We start from the raw sequence: 27,457 nt of genomic DNA on the forward strand, positions 1-27,457 counted from the left end.
CCGGTGACCGCCCGCCCAAGCCCCGCTCCCGGCAGCCGCACAACCGGCCTGGTCTGCGCGTCTCCCACGCGCGCGGTCGGAGACAAAACCACCGGGGGACGTTCGTGCCGGCGGGGCGGGAGAACCGCCCGCGAGGCGGGAGGCCGTCCCCGCAGGTGAGGGGCCACCGCGGGCGGACGAGGGGCGGAGCGGGGGGTCACGGCGGGGCGGGGGCCCGCCCGAACCCCGCTCGCAGGGCTCTCCGGACCGCGCGCCGCGGAGCTCAGGCATCGGGTGCGGGAGGGTCGCTCAAGCGGGGCCTCCGGGACGGAACGCGGGCGCCCCAAGGTCGGCTGGGCCAGATCGCGGGGCTCGGGGCGCCCACGGCGGCCCCGTAGCACCCCCCGGCCCGGAATCGGTCTCCGCGGGCAGCCTCCGGGCTCCTCCCCGGGCTTCGGTCGCGGCCTCCTCGACCCGGGGCTTCTGCCTCCGCGGCGAGACGGGGACACGTGGGGCCTCCGGGCCGGCGTCGCCGCCTACAGCTCAAGCCGGTCCGCGGTCGCCCCCGCCGGCCCCAGAGCGAGCCCATGAGTGAACGGCGCACGGACGGCACGACGCGCCGCGCGACCAGGGACCCTGAGCGCAAAGGAAAGGCGTCCACGACCCCCAAACCGCCGGCAACCCGAGGGTCAAAGAAGCGCCTCGGAACCGAAGGCGCGACCCCGGCTTCCGGCGCCAGACGGGACGCGTTCGCGGACGGCTTCCGGGGCGGGGTCTGGCCGGGAGCGGAAGCTCCGGCGCGGGGCCGGGCGGGGTCGGAGCGGGCGCGGGCCGCTGCTGCGCGGGCTCCGGGCGGGCCCAGCGGGCAGCGGGAAGGCGGGCGCGCGCCGCGGTGGTGGACGGCGCTCGGTCGGACTCCCCGGCCCCGCGGCCATGAACCTGGAGCGGCTGCGGAAGCGAGTCCGGCAGTACCTGGACCAGGTGGGCGGCCCGACGCGGGAGCGCGGGCCCCGGGGCACGCGGGAGGAAGGCCGGCTCGGAACCCTGGTCCGCAGGGCAGACTGTCGTCGCGGCCTTGGTGGCGCTTGGTCCGGCCGGGCCTGGGCCTTCGCCCTGGGCTAAAGCCCCGAAGGGACGGGTCCAGCCCCGCCCCGCCCTCCCGCCCGCTGTGCAGCGGGGAGGACGAGGGACACCGGAGTGGACGCCGCTGAGCGGCCCGCCGGCCCCACACGTGCGCGGAGCCCGACTGCTGCGCGCGGAGCGGGTGCTGGCTGGAGGCGGGACGGGACGTTGCCGTGGGAGGACAGCGGCAGGCGGCTTCTGAGTTGAGCCGGTTGATGGGAAGTGGTAGTTCTCGCTCGGCAGAATCTAAGTGAACGAAGACGCGGGCGACCGTGTTTTGTCGCGTCCCTGCTTTGAACTAGTCGTGCGCGCTGTGCGCGAGAACCGCAGCGTTCAGGAGCGACTCCGGAACCGGCGAGGTCACGTAGGTTTTGTAAAGTTGGAAACGAGAAGGGGAGGGAGCCACGCTCGTGTGAGGTGTTCAGTGGCTGTGAGATGCCGACGCTCGCGGTGCGCCGGAGCGCGGTACCTTGGTCGGTCCGCGGTACCTTGGTCGGTCCGCAGAACGGCACGGATGGCCCTGAGCACTTTGTCTCTGGCCCTGGGGACTGGTGAGCAATGAGACGGGCCTGGTGTCCACCCTTGGGACACTTAAAGTTTGCCAATTTGTAACCATTCCCTAAGCATTCCTCTTGGCGGATTGACTGGCAACAGAGTTGCAGTTTGCGTTCAAGAACGGAGAACGTTGCTACTGAGGAGATACTGTAAAGGAATTGTTTAAACTGGCTAGTGTTTTAGGGACCTGCTGATAACATTTTTCAATGTATAAGTTTAAAAAGAAATCCTACCTTCTTGAGCTGTATATTGTCAAAGATCTTGCAACGTTTTAATTGTACCACTGAACCAAACTCAGCTGAGATGTAAAATGGAGATAGGATTGGTGGACCCCTGCAACACGCAGTTACTGTATTAAGATGTTGATTTACTATATAGCATTCTAATAATATTAGATATTTGTTTAGAACTATTGAAATAACAGTAATTTTTTTTTTTTTTAATACAGCAACAGTATCAAAGTGCTCTATTTTGGGCAGATAAAGTAGCTTCACTCTCTCATGGTAAGTGACAACTTCTAATTTTTTTTACCTGATTTTTGTATTTTAAAAACCTTTCTATTTTTCCTTGTACCTCTTACTACTTTATGTGATTTTTTTTTTTTTTTTTTCCTTTCAGAGGAACCCCAGGACATTTATTGGTTGGCTCAGTGTCTTTACCTAACAGCGCAATATCATAGAGCAGCTCATGCACTTCGGTCACGAAAACTGGATAAAGTAAGTGTTGGTGTGAACGTTAAAGCTTCCCAAAGCTTTTCAAAATTGCCATTAGATTAAATGTCAAAATTATTTAAAAGGATTCAGTTTTTCTTACTGAATGTAAAGAGAAATTATCTTATTCCTAATCTCAGTCACTTTTTCCCCCCCCCCCCCCCCCATCTAGTCACTAAGTTTTGAAAATTCTGTTTTCTAAATAACCCTGGAATTATGGATATTCCCTTCACTGTCATTACTGCTTATACATGTCAGGTCTTTAACTTGTCTGTTTTGTTTTAATCTTTTGTCTGCTTTTTCTAGTAACATCTATCCCACTCTACTTTCCCTCTCTCTCTTTTTTTTTTTTTTTTAAAGATTTTTTTTTTTTTTTTGACAGGCAGAGATCACAAGTAGGCAGAGAAAAGGCAGAGAGAGAGAGGGAAGCAGGCTCCCTGCTGAGCAGAGAGCCCAATGTGGGGCTCGATCCCAGGACCCTGGGATCATGACCTGAGCTGAAGGCAGAGGCTTTAACCCACTGAGCCACCCAGGTGCCCCTTCCCTCTTTTTAACCGTCTTTTAAACTATCACAAGTCTTTTAGTCTTTTAAACTATCACAAAATACAGAAACACAGGCACTCACAATATCACTCAGTGATCTCCCATCACCTACAGGGTAAAATCAGTAGGCACCAAAGGTCCTTTATGATTTCTCTGCAGTCTGTGTGGAACCCAGCACCATAACCACTACATGTCACATGCAACCCAGTCTTGCTGACTACTTGCAGTCCCCTGGACGTGTGACAGCTGTTCATGCTCAGTGCCTGAAATGCTGGCCAACCTCTCACTTTTCTCTCCCTTGCACATGTTTTCTTTAACTGGCTAGTATTTCTCATGCTCTTCTTTCAGACTTTATGTTGTTTATGTCTTACATAGTGCTGTGTTTATGTCTTCCTGCCAAAACCTCCTTGAGGGCAGATCCCAACTCCTTTTTATTCTTAACCATCTTATTGTTTTATTTTGCCATTTTAAAAAAGATTTTATTTACTTCAGAGAGAGAGAGAGCATGCACACAAGCATGGGGGGAATGCGGGGCAAAGGAAGAAGCTGGCTCCCAGCTGAGCAGGGAGCCCGATGCAGGACTCTGTCCCAGGACCCGGGATCATGACCTGAGGTGAAGGCTGATACTTAATCAACTGAGCCACGTGGGTGTCCCTCCTTACTCCTTTTTGAATCATTAGTACCTGGTAAACAGATGAGTATGAGTTAAAAAGACTGGATTTGGATTTTCTGCAAGAGTAAAAGGACATTATGAAAGTAACTTTCTTCATTTTATGTTTATAGTTTTCTCTTAGAATGAGGGTGTATATTTTCTTGATCTCTTTTTTAATAGATTGATTTGTTTCTTAGCTGTATGAAGCTTGTCGCTACCTTGCAGCTAGATGCCATGTAAGTATGCTCTCAGTTTCAGTTTTCTTTGGTAAAAATTTAATTATGTGAATGTTACACATCCCTTACGGTTGGGTAAGGATTCCGGTGATCAAGCTTGGCAGTAAAGTAGTTCATGAGGAAATGTTTTCTTTAGTATTGTTTGTTATAAAATATCGATTCTCCATTTACTGGAATCTGACATGCATGAAGAAGATTTTGCTTTAGAATTTTAAATTTTAAACTCTACGTTTTAAATTCAGGTAATGGGTATGATATTATATTGCCTTTTTAAAGTCTACAGTACTTGTGTGTGTACCGTTAGCAGTCATGGGTGATGGACAGGATTTCTGGTTTTACACAGTATGCTGCGAGAGAGCATCAGCAGGCTCTTGACATTCTTGACATGGAGGAGCCAATCAACAAAAGGTTATTTGAAAAATACTTGAAGGACGAAAGTGGCTTGAAAGACCCCTCCAGTGACTGGGAAATGTCACAGTCTTCGGTAAGTCACGCAGTTAGCATGCTGCCGTAACATCAGTGAGAAATACTCACATGACATGGCAAACGTAAATCACTTTCTTTTATTTCAGTATGACCACGTTAAAACAGTTTGGTTCCCAACTTATTTGCAACTGAAACACAAAAAGATTCCGAACATTTCTGCGTCCTTAGTTGGAAGCTGTAGTTATGTCCTCATATGTTTGAATCTGAAAGAGGCTCACCTGAGATCTTTCTTCTCATTTTTGATACCTTAAACCTTTCCCCATCTTACTGTGTTGCAACACCCCCCCCCCCAAAAAAAAACCTTGGTTACCTTAGTTTGCTTCTTTGCAGGGAGTGGTCTGGTGTTACTATGTTATTTAGTATATATTTCAGTTTGTATACTTCATATCTGCCTGAAGTTGTAAATTCTTTGTTGGCGGAGATTATGTAATGTGACATAATAAATAATATTCACAGTTTTTTAGTCTGAACTGTTCTATTTTTCTTTTTTTTTTTAACAGCCTTCTTGAGATATCTATGTGCTAAGAAGTGCATTAATTTTTCCACTAAGAAAGATATTTATGAGGGAACTTGGTATTACCATTATTATTTTGGACTGTTTATCCATTAATTTTCTTGCTAAGAAATGCATGGTTTATTTGTAATGTGTTATTATTTTATGAAATTACTCCCCCCCCCCCCACAGGTCATAGGGTACTGACTTGGTTTAAGTTTAGCTTGTTATATCTTCTAATATTTTTAGGTTTGGAATTCCTGATGACTTTTCTGTGCTTTTCACCCCTTTCAGCTGCCCGTTTCTGGATCATCAATAAATTTAGTTACGTGTTTCTTGAGGGTCAGAGTCTGGAATATAAGTTGAATTACTCATGTTAACTGTAGTAGTGCGGTGGTTACTGTGTGAACACCGTAGCATGTGCTAGCTGTGCAGAGAATGATTCCCTCTAGTTCTCAGGCCTTGTAAGTTGTTAGATGGGGAAAGGAAACTTGTCTGGGGTTACTAGTAAGCATCAGAGCTGAGATTTGAACTTAGATCTATCCAGTCCTACAAATCCATGACCATTGTGCTATGTTGCTGCATTTTCCAATATTAACTAAGAACCTTTCATTGAGAGCTGCCTGTCAAACTGCCTGAGTTTAATATTTGTATGCTGTTTGCTATCTAAATCATTACCCTTTTTGAGACAGAACAGATAAGGAACAAAGTAGCTGTGGCATGTGCTCTATAAAAATTGTTAAAATGAGGGCACCTGGGTGGCTCAGTGGGTTAAAGCCTCTGCCTTCCGCTCAGGTCATGATCTCAGGGTCCTGGGATCGAGCCCTGCATCAGGCTCTCTGCTCGGCAGGGAGCCTGCTTCCTCCTCTCTCTCTGCCTGCCTCTCTGCCTACTTGTGATCTTTGTCTGTCAAATAAATAAATAAAATATTTTTTAAAAAAATTGTTAAAATGAGAAGAGCCTGGGAGAAACAGCTTAGAAAAGTTTTACTTTGCTTTCCTGTTTCTGTTAATTTATGCCATCTGATGGTTGGGATGGAATAAGTCCTTTTAGAGGGTAAGAAGAGTCTCAGTTTTCAGATAATATATAACTCCTTTTATTTTATTTTTTTATTTGCACATGGGCGAAAGCATAAGGGTGGGGAGGGTCAGAGGGAGAAGCAGACTCTCCACTGAGTGGGGAGCCCGATGTGGGACTCGATCCTGGGACTCCAGGATCATGACTTGAGCCAAAGGCAGATGCTTAATCCACTGAGCCACCCAGGTGCCCCAGATAATATATAATTCTTGATCAAAAGTTAAGCTTAGAAGTATTGATTTAGTGTGTGACTCATTTTTCCAACAGATAAAGAGTTCTATTTGTCTCCTACGAGGGAAGATCTATGATGCCCTGGACAACCGAGCCCTGGCTACCTGTAGCTACAAAGAAGCTTTGAAGCTCGATGCCTACTGTTTTGAAGCATTTGATCTTTTAACATCACATCACATGTTGACAGCCCAAGAAGGTTTGGAAACTCAGGTGTTTTCATGTTTAACACGATTAATATTGGTTGGATTTTTTTTCCTCTGAAATCTGTAGAATCAAGAGCAGACTATGTGCAGGTTTAAATAGACATATTAACTTCCTTAGCATCTTCAAATGTGGAGCACATTGTTATCAGAATCTTTAGGGGTTTTGATATGATGAGACCATCTTTTGGAGAAGTGACTTAAGGTAGTGTAAACTGAGTTCTCGGTATCTGATTCAGAGGTGCCCGACCTGTGTATATCTGAAAGCCCTGAGGGGCTTTGAAAACATCAGTGTGTAGTTCCCAACTCCAGGCACGTGGAACAGAATCTCTGGTGGTGGGGCTTTAGCATCAGATGTTTTAAAGCTCTCAGATGACCTGAAGGTACAACTAGGGCTGAGAACCATAGACTTAATATGTGAGCAGTAATATGAGGAGGAGACATGTGAGAAGCAGAGAGAAAGTGCAGGTGTTGTATGAACGAGGGTCAAGCATAGTTTAGGCTAGTGCCTTGGTTCTCAGCAAGGTTGATTTTGCCCCCTACGGGTCCATTTTTGATTTTTACAAATTGGGCTTGGGAGTGTGAGGTTGCTACTGGCATCTAGTGGGTAGAGATCAGAGATCCTGCTGACCGTCTTGTGGTGCTAGGACAGCCAGCTCTGTCCACACAGAGTGAGGTTGGGAAACCAGCTTGTTGGTCCTTGCACCTCGTGATGACCAGCATCACCTAAAAGGCTTCATGGCTCAGCCCTCCAAGTACTTCGCGTCCTCTGGGTCTGGAACCATTGTCTTAGTTTTTCTAGTACATTTTGATCTTGTTATTTTCTTCTCTGAGTTTGATTTGCTTAGACCAAGAATTATAGAAGAATATTTTTCATTGCTGATGTTTTCCCCCCCATAAATATTGTGAGGACATTCTTTGTTCTTAACATTTTTAAGAAAAAGAACTTCTTGAGTCACTACCTCTTAGCAAGCTCTGTACCGAAGAACAGGAATTGCTACGCTTTCTCTTTGAGAACAAATTAAAAAAGGTAAGTAAAAACATGTAGTTTTTGCTTTATGTAAATATTTCCCTGAATTTGGCCTCTATGCTTTTAGTGGTTAAATTTTTAAAAGTTAATTTTTATTAATTTAGCATATTTGCAAGAATAAATTTAGATTACTTAAAACATATGATGTGATTAATAAAAAAGCTTCCAAAAACATGTCTTTCTCCTAGGGACTCGTTATACTAATTAAACTATCACATAAATGGGATGATGATGTATGAAAATAAGGACTTTTTCTTATGCTTCCTGAACTTGTAATTTGTAAATTACTTCCTACCCTGGAATTCCGTGACAAAATTGAGAAGAGAGTTGAGCTAACTGAGAGGAGGTTGGATGGGAGGGGAAGTTAGGGCTTCCAGAGGCTCACACCTGCCCTGTGCAAACCCAAGCCCTTGGGCCAGATGGAGTCTGCCGTTTGTTTTGTACTGCTCACTGAGTTCATGTTTACCTTCTCTGTTGCAGTATAATAAACCTAGTGAAACTGTCCTCCCCGAGTCTGTAGATGGTTTGCAAGAGAATCTGGATGTGGTAGTGTCTTTAGCTGAAAGACATTATTATAACTGTGATTTTAAAATGTGCTACAAGCTTACTTCTGTGTAAGTATATCTACTCATTTCTGTGTGGGAGCATAGAGCCCAGCCCCATTTGTACCTAAGAAGGGTCAGGACTGCTTTCCGAGTAATCTTGAACTAATTGATGATAATTTAAGTTGTCTTTACCTTTTGCTGAGTACTAGAGGGTTCCTGTTGTCTTAAAGGAGCAATTTATAGACACAGGTTTATGCACACTGTTGCTTTATTCCATTACCTTGGGAATAGACATGCCCCTCATCTGTCTTTTACAATTTGCAAGTTTGGAACTATGATTCTGGCACGTAGTCTTATAAAATCCATTCTTTGTTAAAGTAGGGACGGGTGAATTCCTCTAGGTACTGGGTGCTGAGTCAGGCTCACTAACTAGCCAGTCCATCTCCCCCCATACCAGTCTTCAAGTGCACACATTCAAGCTTGTCTTTTAGCTAAATTACATATGCTGTTTTTAATGTGTGTGTTGTTGAAGTGAACACACATATGCTATTTTTAACAGATCTTTGGGGTTGCTTAAAATCCTCGATACCACAAAAATTTTAATTGACAAATGCTTATGATCTGTTTATATCTGTTCATATTGTTTTTAATCCTTTTAAATAATTCGATTGCTTGTTTTATGTGTTATAGTTCCATTGACTTGAACGAAATATATGTGATAGTATTTATTTCTATTATTAACAAATAAACCAGAATTTTTCCTTTCATCTATAAGATAATCATTACCTTAACTGTGCCAACCTGAAGATGAATAAGAAAGTAAAAAAGAGGGGCGCCTGGGTGGCTCAGTGGGTTAAGCCTCTGCCTTTGGCTTGGGTCATGGTCTTAGGGTCCTGGGATCGAGTCCCGCTTCGGGCTCTCTGCTCGGCAGGAAGCCTGCTTCCCCTTCTCTCTCTGCCTGCCTCTCTGCCTACTTGTGATCTCTCTGTCAAATAAATGAATAAAATCTTAAAGAAAAAAAGTAAAGTATTGTAACCCACAGTGTTCTACATAATGTTGTAATGAGTATTTAGACATAGCTAATTTTAGTGAGTTATGACCTGTTACATACTGTTTCTGGTGTAGTAAATGTGTTGCTTTGACTTTCAGAGTAATGGAGAAAGATCCTTTCCATGCAAACTGTTTGCCTGTACATATAGGAACACTTGTGGAGCTGAATAAAGCGAATGGTAAACGTTTTTTTTTAATTCAAATAGTAATTGTTGGGGTGCCTGGGTAGCTCCTTTTGTTGAGTGTGGTTGAGTGTGCAACTCTTGACTCAGCTCTTGATCTCAGGGTAATGAGTTCAGGCCCTGTGTTGGGCTCTATGCTGGGTGTGGAGCCTACCTAAAACCAAACAATAAATAAAATGATAATTGTTAAGGGATGGTTGGGTGTGGGGGTGCCTGGGTGGCTCAGTGGTTAGGCGTCTACCTTTGGCGTGGGTCATGATCCCAGGGTCCTGGGATCAAGCTGTGCGTTGGGGAGCCTGCTTCTCCCTCTTCCTGCTGCTCTCCCATTTGTGCGCGCACACACACTCTCTCTGGCAAATAAATAAAATCCCTAAAAAAATAATAATTATTAATACAAAAAAAATTCTGTAACTGGAAATTTTCTCTCATAAATCCTGGATAATTGAGATTGCAGGTGACAACATAGTGGAGTTCTTCAGTGAGGGTGAGGAATAAGGGTAAGAAAGGCTTATTGAAATGACTGATGGTCAACCAGGACACTCTTCCTTTATCTTTGCCTCATTTTCTCCAATGTAGTTTCTGGTTTAGGTTACATAAGCTTTTTTTTGCTTTTTTTTTTTTTTTTTTAAGATTTTATTTATTTGAGAGAGAGAGAGAGAGCATGAAAGGGGCGAGGGGCAGAGGGAGAAGCCAGCTCCCTGATGAGCAGAGGGCCTGATGTGGGACTCGATCCTGGGACTCCAGGATCATGACCTGAGCCGAAGGCAGTTGCTTAACCAACTGAGCCACCCAGGTGCCCTAGGTTACATAAGCTTTAGAGTACTGGGGGGCAGTTTTTCTGTTTTTCCTTTTTTTGTAAAATCCGTAAGAAAATTGATAAGATAGCAGGCAGTAACTCTTTTTAGAAACTGGAGGGGGATAGATTTTTTTGCTTGTGCTTTCCATATTTTAACATTTCAGAAACATTCAGTTACATTTAGATGCTATTTGCCCTTAAATCTTTTAAACTGAGTAGTGAACTCAGCCAGGAGTTTAAAGAGCCAGACACTGCAGCTCCAAACCCCTGCTGCTCACAGCCCGTGGACCAGCAGCGTCCCGTCTCCTGGAGCTCTCTGCAGATGCCGTCTCTCTGGCTCTCCTGGTCTAATGAGTCCAAGTCTGCATGTGGGAAATGTCACCAGGGTGTTTTAGGACTTACTTATCAAGAAGTCATCTTGCTGAGTTGGTAAACTGAAGAAAGTTTGGTTATGCAGATTGGTTGTGGGTGATTAAGATGGTCCATAATAAGGCCATGGAGTCAGAGACCTCAGTTTTTGTTTTTGTTTTTAAGTTTTTTATTTATTTATTTGAGAGAGAGCCTGAGAGGGGAGGTCAGAGGGAGAAGCAGACTCCCTGGGGAGCTGGGAGCCTGATGTGGAACTCGATTCTGGGACCCTGGGATCATGACCTGAGCTGAAGGCAATGGCTTAACCCACTGAGCCCCCAGGCGCCCCCAGTTTTTAAGACAGGTGAAGAGCTGAGACCTTACTTTTTAAGCAACATGACAGGCTGTGTCATGTGTCGTTCACCCGGTTCATCCCCTCTCACTCACGGGGTCAGGAGTGGGGACGGTGGAGGTGAGCGAAGCTGCTGTAGCAGGTGCCCTGTGCGGTTCATGTATCTCATTAGGTAGAAAGAAAGAAAAGTATGAAGTTATTGCCGTGAGAACAAAATCTATGTGATTTTGTTCTGTGTAACTAGAGGAAAGTCATATTTTAAAATTCATCCGATGTAATTTTTTTTCTTTTTCTCTAATGTAGAACTTTTCTATCTTTCTCATAAGTTGGTGGATCTATATCCTAGTAATCCTGTAAGTACATGTATAATGTATACCTTTTTTTGGTGGGTTGTTGCTTTGTTTTGTTTTGTTACCTGAACCTTAAAAAATACTTAATTGGTGTTTAAGTAGTAACTTACATTTGAGTTCAAGTGAATAATGTTTTATTTCAAGGTGTTGGAGAAGAACCTCCTAGTGCTATGATAATTAGAAGCAGCATTAAATTTTTCAGTCCATGAAGGTTTTTTTTTCTTTTTTTAGATATCTTCAGACAATAACAAAAGACACAAATAAGACAAAAATCCTTTTTTTTTTTCTGGTTATGGAAATTCTATATACTTATTTTAGAATACTTGATGTAAGAAAAATAAGATGTTGAAAGTCATATCACCTCTCGCGAGTAATGCTTTCATGTTGCATGTGTAACATACCTAACTGAACTGTGTAGTGATTGAATCTTTGTGTCTCCCACATTGCTGTGGGTCACAGCCAGGACCCAGAAATTGAAACTGGAATCAGGAACTATGTCTTTAGAGACAGAAGTCAGGGATCAAGGCCTAAGGCCCACACAAGGTACACAACCTGTACCTTAGGCCAGCATGAAAATAATTAAGAAAGAGGCAAAACCAGTGCAAGAGAAGTCAGCCAGTGAGGTCGATCCTGGTGAGTGCCAGCTAGAGCCAGGGTGGAGCCAGGGCAGCCGTGACGGGGACAGGTGTTCTAACTAAGCGTTTAGGGACCTCATCTTGATGCCGCAGGAACATCGTTGAAGGCTCTTTGAGGAAGAATCTATTCTTTTTCATCTAGGACTTGATAGACAGCCTGTCTTACAGAAGTTTCCAACTTGAACTAGAATAACTTGAGCTAAAACATGTGATGGGACATTCATTCCCGTCTCTGGCCTAATATGTTAGAGATTTCCAGTTCCAAGTTAAGCATCTTTGGTCACAGTAAATTTTGAATTTTGTAGGTGTCTTGGTTTGCAGTGGGATGCTATTATCTTATGGTTGGTCATAAAAATGAACATGCCAGAAGATATCTCAGGTATGAATCTGTTGTTTTCCTCTGTAATAAGCCTATAGGAACTGATTTTTTGTTCATCCTTTTTAATACAATAACTAGTTAATTTAAAAGCAGTATGAAAGAATGATTTCTTTAGCATATTCAGTTCAGTTATATCAATTATGTACCTTTTTGTAAGATGTCATGAGGGGAGATTAGTCAGTGGTGTGGACCTTGTTCTCAATAACTTATGATATATTTAAATTATTTATAAATGAGAAGAAATAGGAAAGAATAATGTAATTTGAAGCCTGTTTTTTATTTACAGAGATACTGTTAACAGTTGTGAAATTACGTGAGACTACGTGAGATTGGGATCACTAAATGTGACTATAGAACAGAATTCTTGGCATAGTGAGAGCTAGTTTATATAAGGATCTGCTGCGGTCTTAGCTTTAGGAGCTCCATGCAGCTCAGTCAAGCTCTTTAATCAGTATTATTCAATTACTGAAGTACAGAAGAATGTCCAGTGTGGGAAGAATAACTACAGATTTAAGGTTTTATAATAACTGACTTCTTCCATATGAACAAAATAGAAAATGGCTCTAAGGGAAAGTGTATAAACTTTGGACCCAGATTTGAACTCTAATGCAAGTCCTGCCACTTACTAGCTGTAATTCCTTGGGAAAGTTAATTTCTCTGACCCTCTCTTCTTTAAAAATGGGAATGGTCCAATACTTGTATCCCAGGCTTGTTAGGAAAACTAGGAGGATGACATGTGAGGATCTTTCACTAGGAAAAAATAGGAGTTCCCTGGTTAGTTGAACGTTACGTATTTTAGAAGAACTTGTGCTTTCTCAGTAGGAAGGTATGCTTCTCTGATTAAGTGATGGGCTCCACATGAAGCAAGGAACATTTGAGTGATGGAAAATGTAGAAAATAAACTGCTGGGAAATGGGAATCTCATCCTTTATGTTTTCCATGTTTTATGATATGGGTTACCAGTGTGTCTGCTGACTGGGGATTACTTAAGACAGAGACCATGCAGTCCAGTCTGCAGAGCCAGAGTGACCCTCTTACCACCATCCACGGGCTGTCACTTCATCTTCCCAGGCTCAGTGTAATTCATCTTGCGAGTCATTAGGATTAGGTGGTGCATATAAGGCCTGTAAGATGGTGCTTCATTAAATGGTTGCTATCACCACCATTAGTGAAACAAAGCTCCTGGATTAAGTAATGTTCGTAAATTCTGTACAGGATGGCAGTGGGTTGTTGGACCTAAAAAGTCGTGGACCTCTCTTAAGATTTCTTAAAATTTTGCTTGCTTACTGTGAAGCATTGTGTTATTTTAAATGCATGAATGCAGTTGTTATGCAAGTATTTAATTTCTTGAGAGCTCATTTATTCTAATATCCTCGAAACCTTCAGCTTAATATAAAAGAAAAAATTTTAAGAACGACTGTATGACTAGGATGGCATCTCTTGTTTCAGCAAAGCGACAACACTTGAGAAGACTTACGGGCCTGCGTGGGTAGCGTACGGGCACTCGTTTGCGGTGGAGAGTGAGCACGACCAGGCCATGGCCGCCTACTTCACGGCCGCACAGCTGATGAAAGGGTACTGCAGAGCACGTGGCAAAATCCACGAAGGATTGCCTTTGCTCACAGAATGACAATTCCATTATTACTGCCCCTGCCGTTGGGTTCCTGAACTAAACAAAAGTACCTTACCTGTGTCTTGTTAGTAGCTTATGATTGTAAAATAACTGGAAATTGAGGGAGAGAGAGGCTGGTGTAGTGATTGTGTCTAGCAGTTCACCTTGACCAGTGCAGAAGGGAACTAAGAAATTAAGCTGAGGGAAGAGACACGACCCTTCTCATGCTTATGCAAGAATGAACGTATTCATATGCCAGTTGTTGTTTATATCCTATTTAAGTCCAGAAGGGATTTGCTGTGGGCTTAGAGGACTGTATTTGCCAGTGTTCTAGGTTTATATCAATATTAAGGATATCGATACTCAGTGACGTAAATGTGCCCTAAGAGTATCTTACTCTGGGACATGAAGTGTTGCCATTGTTCCTGTCTACTCTCTTTGGACTCATGTGGCCCCCGCCCTAGGCCTGCCGTGCGGTGTTCTTTTATGTGGGCTGCCTCAGTCTCTGGGGAGGTGGTAGGAGTACAGTAGCTCAGACTGCTTTGATGATCTTGGCAAATAATGCCCCTCTTGAAAAATAGATGTATTTTTTAAGACAAACTGAGACAATACCAGTCACAGACTTTCAGCAACACCTGATGTGCAGAAAGCCCTCAGTACAAGTTAGCTACCTTGATTGGTTTGCTGGTGGTATTCAGGAGTGGGATCATACGTTCATTTGCACTGAATGTTTCCTTGTTAGGTTTGACCCTTTTCAGACTATCAGACTTATTTTGGGTGCCCAGTTTTATGTCTAAATTATTAATGATTCCCAGATTTCTTTCAGTTCTGTTATATTTGGTATATATGACTTTTATATCTAACTTGTCATCCATGCACATATTGTAAAGGAAGTAGCTCCCTCACTGCATCAGTCTCTTCAGACTACCTTACCAAAGGGCCATAGACTGGGTGATTTGAAGACGGAAAATGTATTTTCTCATAGCTCTAGAGGCTGGGAAGTCACTGGTCAAAGTGCTGGCCCGTTCAGTCCCTGAATGAGGGCGTCCTTCCGGACTTGCACATGGCCACCTTCTCACTGTGTCCTCATGTGGCGGGGAGAGAGCTCTGGTCTCTTCCTTTCACAGGGGCACCGGCCCTTATGTGTCATGTTCCCACCCTTATGACCTCATTTAACCTTTATTATTTCCTCACAGGCCTTCTTCAAATGTAGTCACATTGGGGTAGGGTTTAACATGAATTTGGTCAAGGCAGGGGGCATATAAATTCAGTTCTAATGTCAACATGTTAGAAACAGTCCTCCAGAGGCACCTGGGTGGCTCAGTCAGTTAAGTGTCTGCCTTTGGCTCAGGTCATGATCTCAGGGTTACAGGATTGAGCCCCACATTGAGGCTCCCTGCTCACTGGGGAGTCTGCTCCTCCCTTTTCCTCTGCCCCCCCCCACCACCTCAAATAAACAAAATCTTAAAAAAAAAAACAAACAAAAAACCCTCCAGGTTAAAATTGTTCATCCCGTTATTGATTTACCTAAATGGTCCTTGATACCCACTCCAGGGTTCTCCAGTTTATCCACCGGGATGTGTGAAACCGCGTCCAGTGCTTTGCTGAAGCTTGGTTTCCGTGTCTACTAACCCCTAATCTATCAATCTGGTGAATTGGCAGGGGAAAAAGTCTCCGTAATTTACTGTGGGTGGTTTCTTATCAGCACAGGCCAGGGTAGTTTCCCTCCCCGCCCCCTACCCCGTGTTCACAAACTCAGTTACTGTTAGTTGTTAGTTAATTCCTGCCTAAGAATCAAAACCAACGACAGCGTTTCCCAATCTAACAGACTTTATCCAATTAAAATTTCAAATCAGCTCATCAAAGTAAGCATTTTTCTTTTCTGTTCTTCCCCCTCAGAACAACTTTGCATTCTTTTAACTTGCCCTGTGTTTGGATAAATGTTTGAAATTGTGTAAATATTTTAAGGTTTCCTTTATGATTTTTTCTTTGAGCCACTGGGTGTGTAAAAGTATGTTGTTTAATTTCCACACATATATATGTGAATTTCCCAAATTTCCTTCTGTTAGTCTTTCTAGTTTGATTCCATGGTGGTTGGAGAACATAGTCCTTTCAAATTTATTCAGGCTTGTTTTATGACCTAACATGGTGTGTTGTAGAGAATGTTCCGGGTACACTTAAGAATTCTGCTCTTTTTGGGTACCGTGTTGTCGTTGTAATCCCTTGGGTCTGGTTGGGTGATAGTGTGGTTCTTGTCTTCTGTTTTCTTGTTTGTCTTCTGCCCATCATTCTGTCCATTAAGGCAGGTGGGGTATTGAAGCCTCCCAACTATTACTTTATGAATTGTCTCTTTTCCCCTCCAATTCTGGCTGTTTTTGCTACATGTATTTTGGGTCTCCATTTTTTTGGTTCTTGATGGATTGAACCTTTTATTAGTATAGAAGGTCCTCTTTGTCTCTGTAACAGATTTTGTCATAAGACTGATTAGTCTGATATTAGTATAATCTCACCAGTTCTTTGTTACTGTTTGCGTGGTCTTTTTCCATTCTTTTACTTTCAACTTTGTGTCTTTGAATCTCAAGTATGTCTTTTCTAGACAACATGTAGTTGGTTTGTGGTTTTATTATCCATTCTGCCAATGTCTTGCCTTTTGATGGAATTTTATCCAGTTATGTGTTAGATAATTACTGAGAAGCTAGAATTTAAATTGGCCATTTTGCTCTGTTTTATATTGTATCTTTTTTGTTCTTCCTTGTTACTGCCTTTTGTATTAGATATTTTATAACAAACATTTTAATTCCTTGGCTTTTCCTTATACTATGTTCTTTGAGTTGTGGTTTTTTGTTCTTATTGTTTTGTTTTGTTTTTAGCTGTTACTTTGGAGATTACAGTTACCATTTTAAAACAGTCTAGTTTGGATTAATACCAACAAAGGGGTTTACAACACCAACAACCAATTCTCTGATTCTCTGGACACCAGCTGGGTCCCTAAAAGTCAGTTCAGTTCTGATATTACCCAGACTTTTGTGGAGACCTTTCACAGGGTGAACTCGCAGTGCCACAAGACTGCCCCCCCCCCTTCAGATGCCAGTGGTAAGTCCTAGGCCACTTTTACTTCTGACTGGCTATGAATCAGAGCTTCCCATGACCCTCTCCTGAGATTTGATGATTTGCTAGAATGACCCACCAAACTCTGGAAGACATCTTACTTACATTTTCTGGCTTATTATAAAGGATACATTAAGGAATAGCCAGATGGAAGAGATGCACAGGGCAGTGTGTGGGCAGGTGAGCCTACAGCCGTCTGTCCCTTTCCAGGCATGCCACCCTCCCAGCTCTGCTTTGTTCTTGCCAACCCAGAAGGTCTGAGGCTTATTGTTCTAAAGTTTTTATGGGGCTCAGTCGCCAGTGCTTCCCTTCCTGGGAGGTTAGTGGTGAGGAACAAAAGTTGCAACCCTCTCATCACTTGGTCCTTTTGTGACTGGTCCCATCACAAGGCAGAGCCATACCGGGAGTCACCTTCATTAGCATACACAGATATGATCAAAAGGAGTCATGAATAACAAAAGAGATTCCCATCACTCAGGAAATTGTGAGGGTTTTAGGTGCTCTGTATCAAGAACAAGGGAGAAGACGAATGTATTTCTTATTCTACCATAGCAACTTCCTTCCAGTAGTATGTAAAAACTGACCCCTGTGCAGCTCTGTTCCCTCCTACCTCCTTTCTCCTTTGTGCTATGACCATAGACATTATATCTTAAACATTGTGAGTCCCTCAACACAAATTTATAATTGTTGTATTCAGTTATCTATTAAATTAGAAGAAAGGAGTTGCAAACAAAAATACATTTTATATTATCTTATGTTTGTCTATGTGGTTACTTTTACTAAGCTTTTTTTTTTCTTTTTTTTTTAATGTGGTATTTGAGTTACTGTGTAGTGTCCTTTTCATTTCAGCCTGGGGGGGTTCCCTTTGGTATTTCTTGAATCTGCACCAAGATTTCTCAGCTTTCTGCTGCCCTGATAAATCCTTTTTTTTTTTTTAATAAGATTTTATTTATTTATTTGACAGAGAGATCACAAGCAGGCAGAGAGAGAGGAGGAAGCAGGCTCCCTGCTGAGCAGAGAGCCCCATGTGGGGCTCCATCCCAGGACCCTGGGACCATGACCTGAGCCGAAGGCAGAGGCCTTAACCCACTGAGCCACCCAGGCGCCCCTGCCCTGATAAATTCTTGATTTTGCCTTCATTTTCAAGGATCGTTTTATTGGGTATAAAATCTTGGTTGGTGCTCTGTTTCTTTCAGCACTTTAAACACTGTCCATCTGCCTTCTTGGCCTCCACATATTTGATTAGAAGTCAGATGTTACTCTTACTGGGCCTCTCTTGTGTGCTGTTAGTTGAGGATTCTCACTGCTTTAAAGATGGGAGGGTCACCTTTTCAGTAGTCTATGATTTGTCTAGGTGTGGACCTCTGAGTAGCCTACTTGGAGGGTTTTTTTTTTTTTTGTCTTTGAGGTGTTTTTGGCCCAAATATTCTTTGGTTTCAAATATTCTTTCTGCTCCTTACTGTCTCCTTTTGCTTTCTGGGGCAGATGCATCATCGTGCATATTTTGGTGTGCTTGGCGGCATCCCCCAGGTCTCTGAAGCTCTGTTCGTTTTTCTTCATCATTTTAGCTCTCTGTTCCTTAGATTGGGTAATCTTCAGTTGATCTGTTTTCATGTTCACTGGTTTTTCAGCCTTTTCAAACTGCTGTCAAGCCCTTCTAGTGATTTATTTTATTTTATTTTTCAACCAGAGATTTTCTCTTTATTTCTATTTTCATATTTAAAATAGGTTATTTAAAATGTTTGTCTACTACATCCAACATCTGGTCTTTGTCTCAGACAGTTTCTATTGACTGATTTGCCCCCTCACCTCTGACCCTCAGATTGCTAATTGTTCTGTGTGTCTTTTGTACACGTCAACTATTTTTCTAGAACAAACACCCCTCAGATTGTTGTAACTTCCAAAGTTTTGAAAAAGTTTATTTTGATAATTAGGCAATGTTCTTGTTTCTTTAATGGAGGAGAGGTTTAGAGGTCCTTACTTGGCCATTTTGGAAGTACTTTCTCCAGGTAAATCCTTTTAAAGAGTTCATGGGGCGCCTGAGTGGCTCATAAGCCTCTGCCTTCAGCTCAGGTCATGATCTCAGGCTCCTGGGATCCAGGGAGCCTGCTTCCCTTTGTCTCTCTCTGCCTGCCTCTCTGCCTCCTTGTGAGCTCTCTTAAAAAAAAATAATAATAATAAAAAGAAGGGAGTTGAGGGAAATTGGAAGGGGAGATGAACCATGAGAGACTGTGGACTCTGAAAAACAATCTGAGGGTTTTGAAGGGGCGGGGGGGGGGTGGGGGGGCGGTTGGGGGAACCAGGTGCTGGGTATTTTGGAGGGCACGTATTGCATGGAGCACTGGGTGTGGTGCATAAACAAATGAATTCTGTTACGCTGAAAAGAAATTAAAAAAAAAACCAAAAAGTTCTTCATGACTGTTCTGTAGGTGATAGAGTCTTTATCTGAGTCATGATTCTTGATTAAAACCGAAGAACATACCAACCAGTTGGTTACTATTTATAGACTTTCTTAGACCCATCTTCAAGGAAATGTTCTGTTTCTTTTAATGTAATTACTGGTCTGACAGAAGATGGAGATTCAGTTAAGTGATTAGTACTTAGTCTGTGCCTAGAACTGTTGCAGAGGATGTGAAAATGGGGTATACACGACATACTTCTGAACTCCCTGGCATAGAACTGATAGGAATTGAGATAATAGGAATCCACACAAGGAAGAGCCATTTAGGTTAGAAAGGCAGAAGCATTTAACAAAGAGGAGTGGAACTTGAATACGTCCCGAAGGACACCTGGTACTGAATCAGAAGAGGAGAGGAGGGAAGACAGTCCGGGCTAAGGGTCTGACCTTAGCATCATGGAAGAAAACAGGAAGCACACACATGCCCTTCTGCTTCAGAGGGTTTTTTATTTTTTTTTGCTTTTACTGTAGAATGATGAAAAAGATGAATAGGTTGCCGATAGATTGTAGAAGTAGTAGCTAAGCAGTAAAAACCTGTTAGACCTTGATTAAATATCAGTAAATGAAGTGTTAGGAAAAAAGTAAGCACCTTGTTTTTCGGCTGTGATTAAGTTATTTTGCAGACAGGATTTAAAGTTGGTAAGTTAATTTCTGCCGAATTATAAAGTTTTAGGTGTTGAATATGTGAAATTTTCCATTATTTTTAGGTGTCATTTGCCAATGCTGTACATCGGATTAGAATATGGATTGACCAATAACTCAAAATTGGCTGAAAGATTCTTTGGCCAAGCGCTAAGCATTGCACCAGAAGACCCATTTGTTATGCATGAGGTTGGAGTGGTTGCATTTCAGAATGGAGAGTAAGTACTGAGAGGCCCAAAATCCTTCCTTTTTTTTTTTTCTGTAAATGAAGTAAAACCTCAGTCACTATTTATTAGATTTTTGTTTTTAAATACGTACCATTTTAGGAGATGGAGGCAGATAGTTTGAAAAAAAAGAAGAAAATACAAAGTGTTATCTTGGATTTCTTTAAATTTGCTAACAGTTTGGTCCCTTTGGACACAGGCTGCACAGGCTCATAGTTCCAAAACTGGACAGTTGTTGCCCATGGTGAAGTGACCGCATCCCATAGGGTGGCTTGGAGGCATCATGGAGCCCTTCTTCTTCTCCTTTTTGATTAGGAGCTGGAGTCGTACATTTGAGGAAGATTTCCCACAATTGTGAAACAAAACTGTTGTTGTTCATTTAGTTGCCGGTTAAACCAAAAAGTAAACTAATTAGAATGGCTCAGTCTGAGTTTTCTGGTCACTTGAGACATTACTGTATCCTTGGATATTTGTAGAATAATTCAGTGTCATACTGTAAAGAGAAAAATATTTGTAGTCCTTTGCACTAAATTATACATTAATTTAAAAACAGTGAATCAGTACTACTGTAGTGTTTTTTATGGTGTGTGTGTGTATCTTCTAAAAATTGGATGATCTAGTATATATGAAAGCAAGTTTGGAGCTGTTTTAAAATAATATACAGTGATGATTTAATATACAATCCATTGGTTTTGTAAGCCACAGTCAGCACTTTCCTGTTTGCAGACAGATGCACATTCCCAGACGACACAGAGGTGACGTTCTCTCACTCCTATTAGTGCTCTCATACTGTAAATGAGCGTTTTTTTTGTTTTTGTTTTTTTTTTTAAGATTTTATTTATTTGTTTGACAGACAGAGATCACAAGTAAGCAGAGAAGCAGGCAGGGAGAGAGGAGGAGGGCCCGATGCGGGGCTCAATCCCAGGACTCTGGGATCATGACCTGAGCCGAAGGCAGAGCCTTTAACCCACTGAGCCACCCAGGCACCCGAGCATTTTGTTTTTTTGCAGTCTATTTTGTGTCACATCTGTCCCATTTTTGTGCTTTCTCTTGATGGTGTAACTGTTTAAAATGATCCCAAGCCTGGTACTGATGTGCTGTTTGTGACCCTACACACAACAGGGCTACAGATGAGTTTTGTTGCTGGCTGTGTTCAGTGTCAGTGGATCAGCACATATGTTAAATAAGGTATCAGTCAACAGAAGCACATGGGAAACGGGATATGTGTTCAGTAGTTGACCACAGGTTTGTAGGAACCTGACCCTATAATCTGCTAGGAGCCATAGTTTAGTATTTGCTAAAAGTGTTCACTGTGACTTAATGGAATATAAGTACCAAGAATAAAGAGAATTAACTGTATCTTCTAAAATCTGATGACCTGTGATGTTAATGCCATAAAATTAATCAAGTATTTGGTTTGAATTTGAATTTTAATAAACTATTTACAGAAGTTTACCTCATTTTTCTTACTATGTTTATGCTTGCAAATTTTGAATAATCTGCAAACTTTTCCCCTCTATTTTAGATGGAAAACAGCAGAAAAATGGTTTCTTGATGCTTTGGAAAAAATTAAAGCAATTGGAAATGAGGTATTCTGTGTAATATCTGTAACTCTTAAGTGTGTTTGCTGTTGAATGAGGACAATAATAAGGACAATGTGTCTTGCCTAAGACAATGGGCCAATACTTATCCTGGCAAATGGCTTGTTAATGTTTAGATATCAGGCATTTATTTTGCTACATGGTATAAATTGGGTCTGTTTCTAATTGAGAGGGTAAGTGTCAATTGTTTGCTTCCTAAGAGACTGTAGTTTTGATATGTGGGAGTAATTAGAATATATTTGTTGATTATTTGATATGGGGAGTGTTGTGATCGTGGACACTGGTGGGCACTGTATCCTGTAACATACGATACCCTTCTCTGGAACTGAAGTGCCCCCTCGTTGACTAATGTGTAGACAGACAGTGCCCACTGCTGTAGGAGTAAGGCCGGACATCACTTTAGTCAGACCTATCATGGCTCTTTCTTCCCTTGTACTTAAAATATACTTAGATCTCTCAGCGTTTGAGATATTTAACTAGGTTTTACCATGTGAAAGATGTGTGCTCATGAATTAACTTCCCAGCTAGCTTGGATGTATAAACCTGGGTATTATTTTAAAATTAACAATTTTAGATACTGTCAACTTCTGTAGGTAAGGGATTTGCATATTGCTACTCTTCTGGTTCTTGATTCTTCTCATTTACCTCTATTTTGTTTTATTCCTTTCTGATTGCCACTTCCCATTTTTACCTTGTTCCTTTTGGGGCAGCCTTGTTTGTAGCCACATCTTCCCTGGCTGTTGCTTCCTCTACTGACAGACCCAGCTCCCTCTGGATCCCTGCCAAGGGGCAGTCCACTTGTCCCCATACACACAGCTTTATCTCTTTTGGTCTTTTATTTGTCCTAGGAACTTAAAAACACTATTATTTCTGTATGTTGATACAAGTATATATATAATGAGTGTGTTTTTGTTCATATGGGGTTGCCACATGTCACCTTGCCAGTTTTCAGAGTTGAATAGCTTAGAGCTTTGCTGCTCTAACGAGACCAGCTGCCTTAGCATCACCTGGAAGCTGACTAGAAGTGCACAGTCCTAGATGCACTGAATCATAGTCTGCGGTCTTAGCAAGATCCCAAGATGATTCTCAGGCACAGAAAACTTTAAGACACACTATTACAAACGACACTGAGAGTTGAAACTATTTTTTGATGATCTGAGGGCACTGTGGAGTCTTATAGAAATTTATAGTAATGGGTTTAAGTACAAATGGACAATACTCTGAAATTGATAAAATGCCCATTAAAAAGTGAAATGAAGATGGGGAAATACTGTTTGACTTTAGTTGTTAACTGTAGCAAATGTCAAAATAGCCTTAGGGGAGCAGTGGTGCCTAAGAATCATGAAGGGTGTTTTTTTGTTCCCATGGGCTCTGGCTTCTGGAGCGAGGCTCGGGAGCTGGAGAGTGTGGCTTGGTCTGTTGTCTGGTTAGCTCAGACTGATCGTGTGTCCACAGTGTGCTAAGCTCTGAGCCAGGTGTTGGGAGCCAATAGCAAACTGGCATGCTAGTTCCTACCCTTAGACCTGTTGGGGATTGTAGATTAAATTGGCAGTAATTAAACAGTGCACAAAAACAGCTGTGATTGAGCAAATAATGGAACCCACCAGGGGCAGTTAACCCAGACTTGAGGGTGGGCCAAGAACGCCTCTTGGGTACGGCCTCTTACTCCTCCGTCCTAATGCAGGCACAGATGTCAGCCAGACACAAGTGAGGAAAAGGTTATAGAAGGTTAGAGAACGGCGTGTGCCGACTTGGAGCAAATTGATTACAGCTTTTTTATTTACAGATTTATTTTATTTTATTTACATTTTATTTTATTTTATTTACAGATTTAAAATTTTATTTACAGATTTAAAATTTACAGATTTTAAGTTCATAGGATTTAAGTTCACAGGATTTACATCAAGAAATGTGTCAAGAGGGTTAAGTGTTGATCATTAAGGGCCTTGTACCTTATCCTGAGGTGGTGGGGCCCAGACAAGACTTGTTACATGGGGGTTGGTGTTACAGTGAGGCAGCTGATGAGCGAGTCTTTGGTGGTTCCTAGGGGTTAGGGATGATGAGGGTACCAGGCATGAGAGGCAGGCGCTCAGAAGGGCCTGAGGCTGGGGAGCTGGGATGGCAGGATCAGAGTTTAGTGGGCGGTATATTGGATTTGCAGTGCTTGTGAGCATTCTAAGTAGAATATTTAGTAGGCAGATGGAAAGCTCTGGGCTGGAGATACAGAAGTTGAACTTCTTTATGGTGTGGCTCATTAACAAAGTTGTGTTAATAATAACAGTGTCCTCAGGAAGTCTCTCCTAATAGGAAAGAAAGATGGGTGAATCCAACAAATACCTCCTTCATGCTGTGTAGGCACCGGGAGAAAGGGCAGCCTTCGTGGGCGCATGTGATGGTGTGGCTGAATGGGTCCATCTGAAAGGTGGCATTCCTGAGTCATGGGTTTGATGCTGCTGTGTTTCAGGTTACGGTTGACAAATGGGAACCTTTGTTGAACAACTTGGGGCACGTCTGCAGGAAGCTTAAGTAAGTAAAGTAGGACATTTTAAAAAATATTCTTTGTGACTGAAAGTTTACTTAATTTTGTGTAGCCTTCTCCATCCTTTTTTAAAAGATTTTTTTATTTTTAATAATCCCTACACCCAGTGTGGGGCTCAAACTATGACCCCCAGGTCGGGATTTGCACGCTTCACCGACTGGGCCAGCCAAGTGCTCTTTTCCGTACTTTCATTTTGAGATCTTCCAACTGGGTCCTTTGCTGTTCAGATATAGCAAGCATCAAAATAATTATCTCTAGTGGTTTTTATTACTTCTTTATTTTTATATTCTGGTGGTATAATTCTAGAAGTTTAAAGAATTACACTTTTATTTTCTTAGATTAAAAAAATTGGTATTCAAAATTAATTTGGAAGAATTAGGATAGTAGGGTTTAGTTAAAACCATGTCCATAGTCTAACTCACTCTTTTTCTGTAGGTACGAGTTTTATGGTGTGCTAAACAGCAGCCCTTGAAGAATAGATTTTTTGGTTAAATAAATTTGGGAAACTCCAGGCTACTCAAAATACAACAGGGTTTTCTGTTTCAGGGTCTCTTGGGGTCTTTACTGTTCATTGTGAGCTGCAGCACTTCCCGAACTGTAGTGAACCTTTTCTTCACAAAAGATGTACAGAGAGAGTCAGTCATCATACGGTTTCACTTACTTGTGGGCATAACAAATAACACGGAGGACATGGGGAGATGGAGAGGAGAAGGGAGTTGAGGGAAATTGGAAGGGGAGATGAACCATGAGAGACTGTGGACTCTGAAAAACAACCTGAGGGGTTTGAAGGGGCAGCGGGTGGGAAGGTGGGGGAACCAGGTGGTGGGTATTGGAGAGGGCACGGATTGCATAGAGCACTGGGTGTGGTACAAAAACAATGAATACTGTTACGCTGAAAATAAATTAAAAAATTAAAAAAAAAATGTACAGGGCAGGTATTCCAGAGAGCTTTGGGAAATCTGTCCCAAGTAACCTCTGTGGACCTTTGGTTCTTTTAACCAGCAGTGGTGTGGGGGGTTTGTCTTGCCGTAGAGGAGACCTTGCAGTGTCGTGGGGCTCCAGCTCCAGCCTTGGGTCCCTGTGGGAGTGCCCTCAGCTGGCTGGCGGAGCAGGAAGGTCTATTTCAGGGAGGTGTCCAGGTAGATGGTAGATCTGAAGAGCCGTTACCAGCCAGAGCTGTTATTCTGATTTCCCAAAGTGTTTCTGATGTTTTTATATGGATGAGTGCTCATCTTAGACCTAGCAAGTGAGTGCTTTCACTGTACCTACGAATTGTTTCTCTCTTTCTTCCTGTTCTTCCCACTCCCAACTCCCTCTCTCATCTTCTCACAGAAAATACGCCGAGGCCTTGGATTACCACCGTCAGGCACTGGTGTTAATTCCCCAGAATGCGTCCACCTATTCTGCCATTGGGTATATCCACAGTCTGATGGGCAACTTTGAAAATGCTGTTGACTATTTCCACACGGTACGTCTAGTTAACATTTACCACTTTTTTAAAAAAAGATCTTTTTTTTTTTTAAGATCTTTTTTTTTTTTTTTTAAGATTTTATTTATTTCTTTGACAGAGACAGATCACAAGTAGGCAGAGAGGCAGGCAGAGAGAGAGGGGGAAGCAGGCTCCCTGCCAAGCAGAGAGCCCGACGTGGGGCTTGATCCCAGGATCCTGAGATCATGACCTGAGCCGAAGGCAGATGCTTAACCCACTGAGCCACCCAGGCGCCCAAGATCTTTTCTAGGCAGTGTTGGGGTATTTGTTTGTTTTTCTGGGTAATGTTTATTTTGCCATTTTAAAATTCTTCAGGTGACCTTGTGCTTTCTTCTTTCCTTTGCAGAGAAAAGCATGTGTGCATTTTGCAGTCTCATCAAATGAGAGATAAATATGAGACTTGTCCTAAATGTACAATGAGACATACATGTATCTGTGATATTTATTGGCCCTGTTTAAACAGGAAAAAAGAAGTTCCAGTCTCTCTATTTAGGACTTGTAATTAGTGCCCTTAGATCACTTTGGTCAGTGAACAAAGCAATCTGTGTTCATATAAGGAAAGAATTTCTCCTAAATCCATATGCCGTATTTTGCCAAATCTAAGACACCATTAATAAGCAAGTGGACCACACACGCACACACACACTCAACACAGACACAAATAAACCTTGAAACTTTACATGATTCTTTTTCTTTTTTCTTTTTCTTTTTAAGATTTTATTTATTTGACAGACAGAGATCACAAGCAGGCAGAGGGGGAGAGGCTCCCCGCTGAGCAGAGAGCCTGATGCAGGGCTCTATCCCAGGACCCTGGGATCATGACCTGAGCCGAAGGCAGAGGCTTAACCCACTGAGCCACCCAGGTGCCCCTACATGATTTTTTCTTATCTCCCTGATTTTTGGTACTTGGAAAAAGTGCTCTTTTTGGCCATACTGGGACATACAGATTTTCATCGGGGATCACTCTAGTTATCTGCATAAAAAAGAAAATGTAAGTGGAATAGATATTTAAGGTACTCTATCAGAGTTTGGTTCTTTAAATCACTTGTGTACCAGGTAGTCAATGTGTCTGCTCTCGGGGCCGGTACGTAGACTCCGCTCTTGACTAGGTTTCTCCCAAACAAAGACATCAGCTCTGCAGATCTTAGGCTGCCCGGAGTGTCAGCAACAACGGCAGCTCCTGATGTGAGAGCGTCACGTGGTTTGTGGTCTAGTCTCTGTCTCCATGGCTGCCGGGTCCAGCCACTCACTGCCACGTCTCAGGACACTCATTATGGCTGTGGGCAGCTGACAGCAGTATTAAGAAACCACCAGTTGTTGGTTGTTTAAGACATCCCAAGTTCAGAAAGGTTACAATTTGAAAAAAATATATGGGTCTTAGAATCAATGAAATCATGGTATCTGGAGAGAAAGATAAAATAGGAGAAAACACAGAGGATTGGTTAAAATTTTCAGGTGAGATCAAGTCCTGTAAGTGCCACTATGATAACCAGAATACTGAGCTACTGAGAAGCGTGGACTAGCTAGCAACTTTTCTGGTTTGTGTGATCTTTCAAATGTGTGTGAAGATGGGATAATTTGCCTCTCTTATATAATTAATACAGAAGGCTTAGAAGTCTCTATGTGGAGATATGGTTTTGAAAATCTTTTTGGACAAGTGGGATTTCAAACATAAAGCAGAATGGTGTAATGACCCTCCACGTGGCCATCACCCAACTTCAGCAGACATCAATTCATGGCTATTCTTGTAGCCCCCCCTTCCCCACTCCTCCTGATTCCCTGGAGTGTTTTGAATTGAGTCCTGCAGGAATATTTTTAAAAGAAAGAGAAGGA

The 27,457-nt window shown here is 42.6% G+C and overlaps 1 protein-coding gene across 3 annotated transcripts in view; it reads left to right on the forward strand.

Moving 5' to 3' along the window:
• The first annotated feature begins 872 nt into the window (after nucleotides 1–872).
• The window catches only part of LOC111146909 (cell division cycle 16), a 30,540-nt gene continuing 3,955 nt past the window's right edge, over nucleotides 873–27,457 (forward strand). Inside the window, exons 1-16 of one of the 3 annotated variants that reach the window (XM_022502660.1) lie at nucleotides 873–960; nucleotides 2,105–2,159; nucleotides 2,275–2,372; nucleotides 3,759–3,797; nucleotides 4,141–4,281; nucleotides 6,121–6,280; nucleotides 7,223–7,314; nucleotides 7,795–7,928; nucleotides 9,009–9,088; nucleotides 10,891–10,940; nucleotides 11,878–11,951; nucleotides 13,401–13,526; nucleotides 19,837–19,989; nucleotides 21,521–21,584; nucleotides 24,061–24,122; nucleotides 25,468–25,603. In XM_022502660.1, the coding sequence (XP_022358368.1) occupies nucleotides 913–960; nucleotides 2,105–2,159; nucleotides 2,275–2,372; nucleotides 3,759–3,797; nucleotides 4,141–4,281; nucleotides 6,121–6,280; nucleotides 7,223–7,314; nucleotides 7,795–7,928; nucleotides 9,009–9,088; nucleotides 10,891–10,940; nucleotides 11,878–11,951; nucleotides 13,401–13,526; nucleotides 19,837–19,989; nucleotides 21,521–21,584; nucleotides 24,061–24,122; nucleotides 25,468–25,603 (1,512 nt within the window). In that variant the 5' untranslated portion in view covers nucleotides 873–912. Of the gene's footprint in view, nucleotides 961–2,104; nucleotides 2,160–2,274; nucleotides 2,373–3,741; nucleotides 3,798–4,140; nucleotides 4,282–6,120; nucleotides 6,281–7,222; nucleotides 7,315–7,794; nucleotides 7,929–9,008; nucleotides 9,089–10,890; nucleotides 10,941–11,877; nucleotides 11,952–13,400; nucleotides 13,527–19,836; nucleotides 19,990–21,520; nucleotides 21,585–24,060; nucleotides 24,123–25,467; nucleotides 25,604–27,457 lie in introns of those variants that run through there. The other 2 variants (XM_022502661.1, XM_022502662.1) reach the window with 2 other exon arrangements.

The sequence above is a fragment of the Enhydra lutris genome, unplaced genomic scaffold, assembly GCF_002288905.1.
Source record: "Enhydra lutris kenyoni isolate GAN:26980312 unplaced genomic scaffold, ASM228890v2 scaffoldscaffold15, whole genome shotgun sequence".
In the NCBI taxonomy this organism is placed as follows: Eukaryota; Metazoa; Chordata; class Mammalia; order Carnivora; family Mustelidae; genus Enhydra; species Enhydra lutris.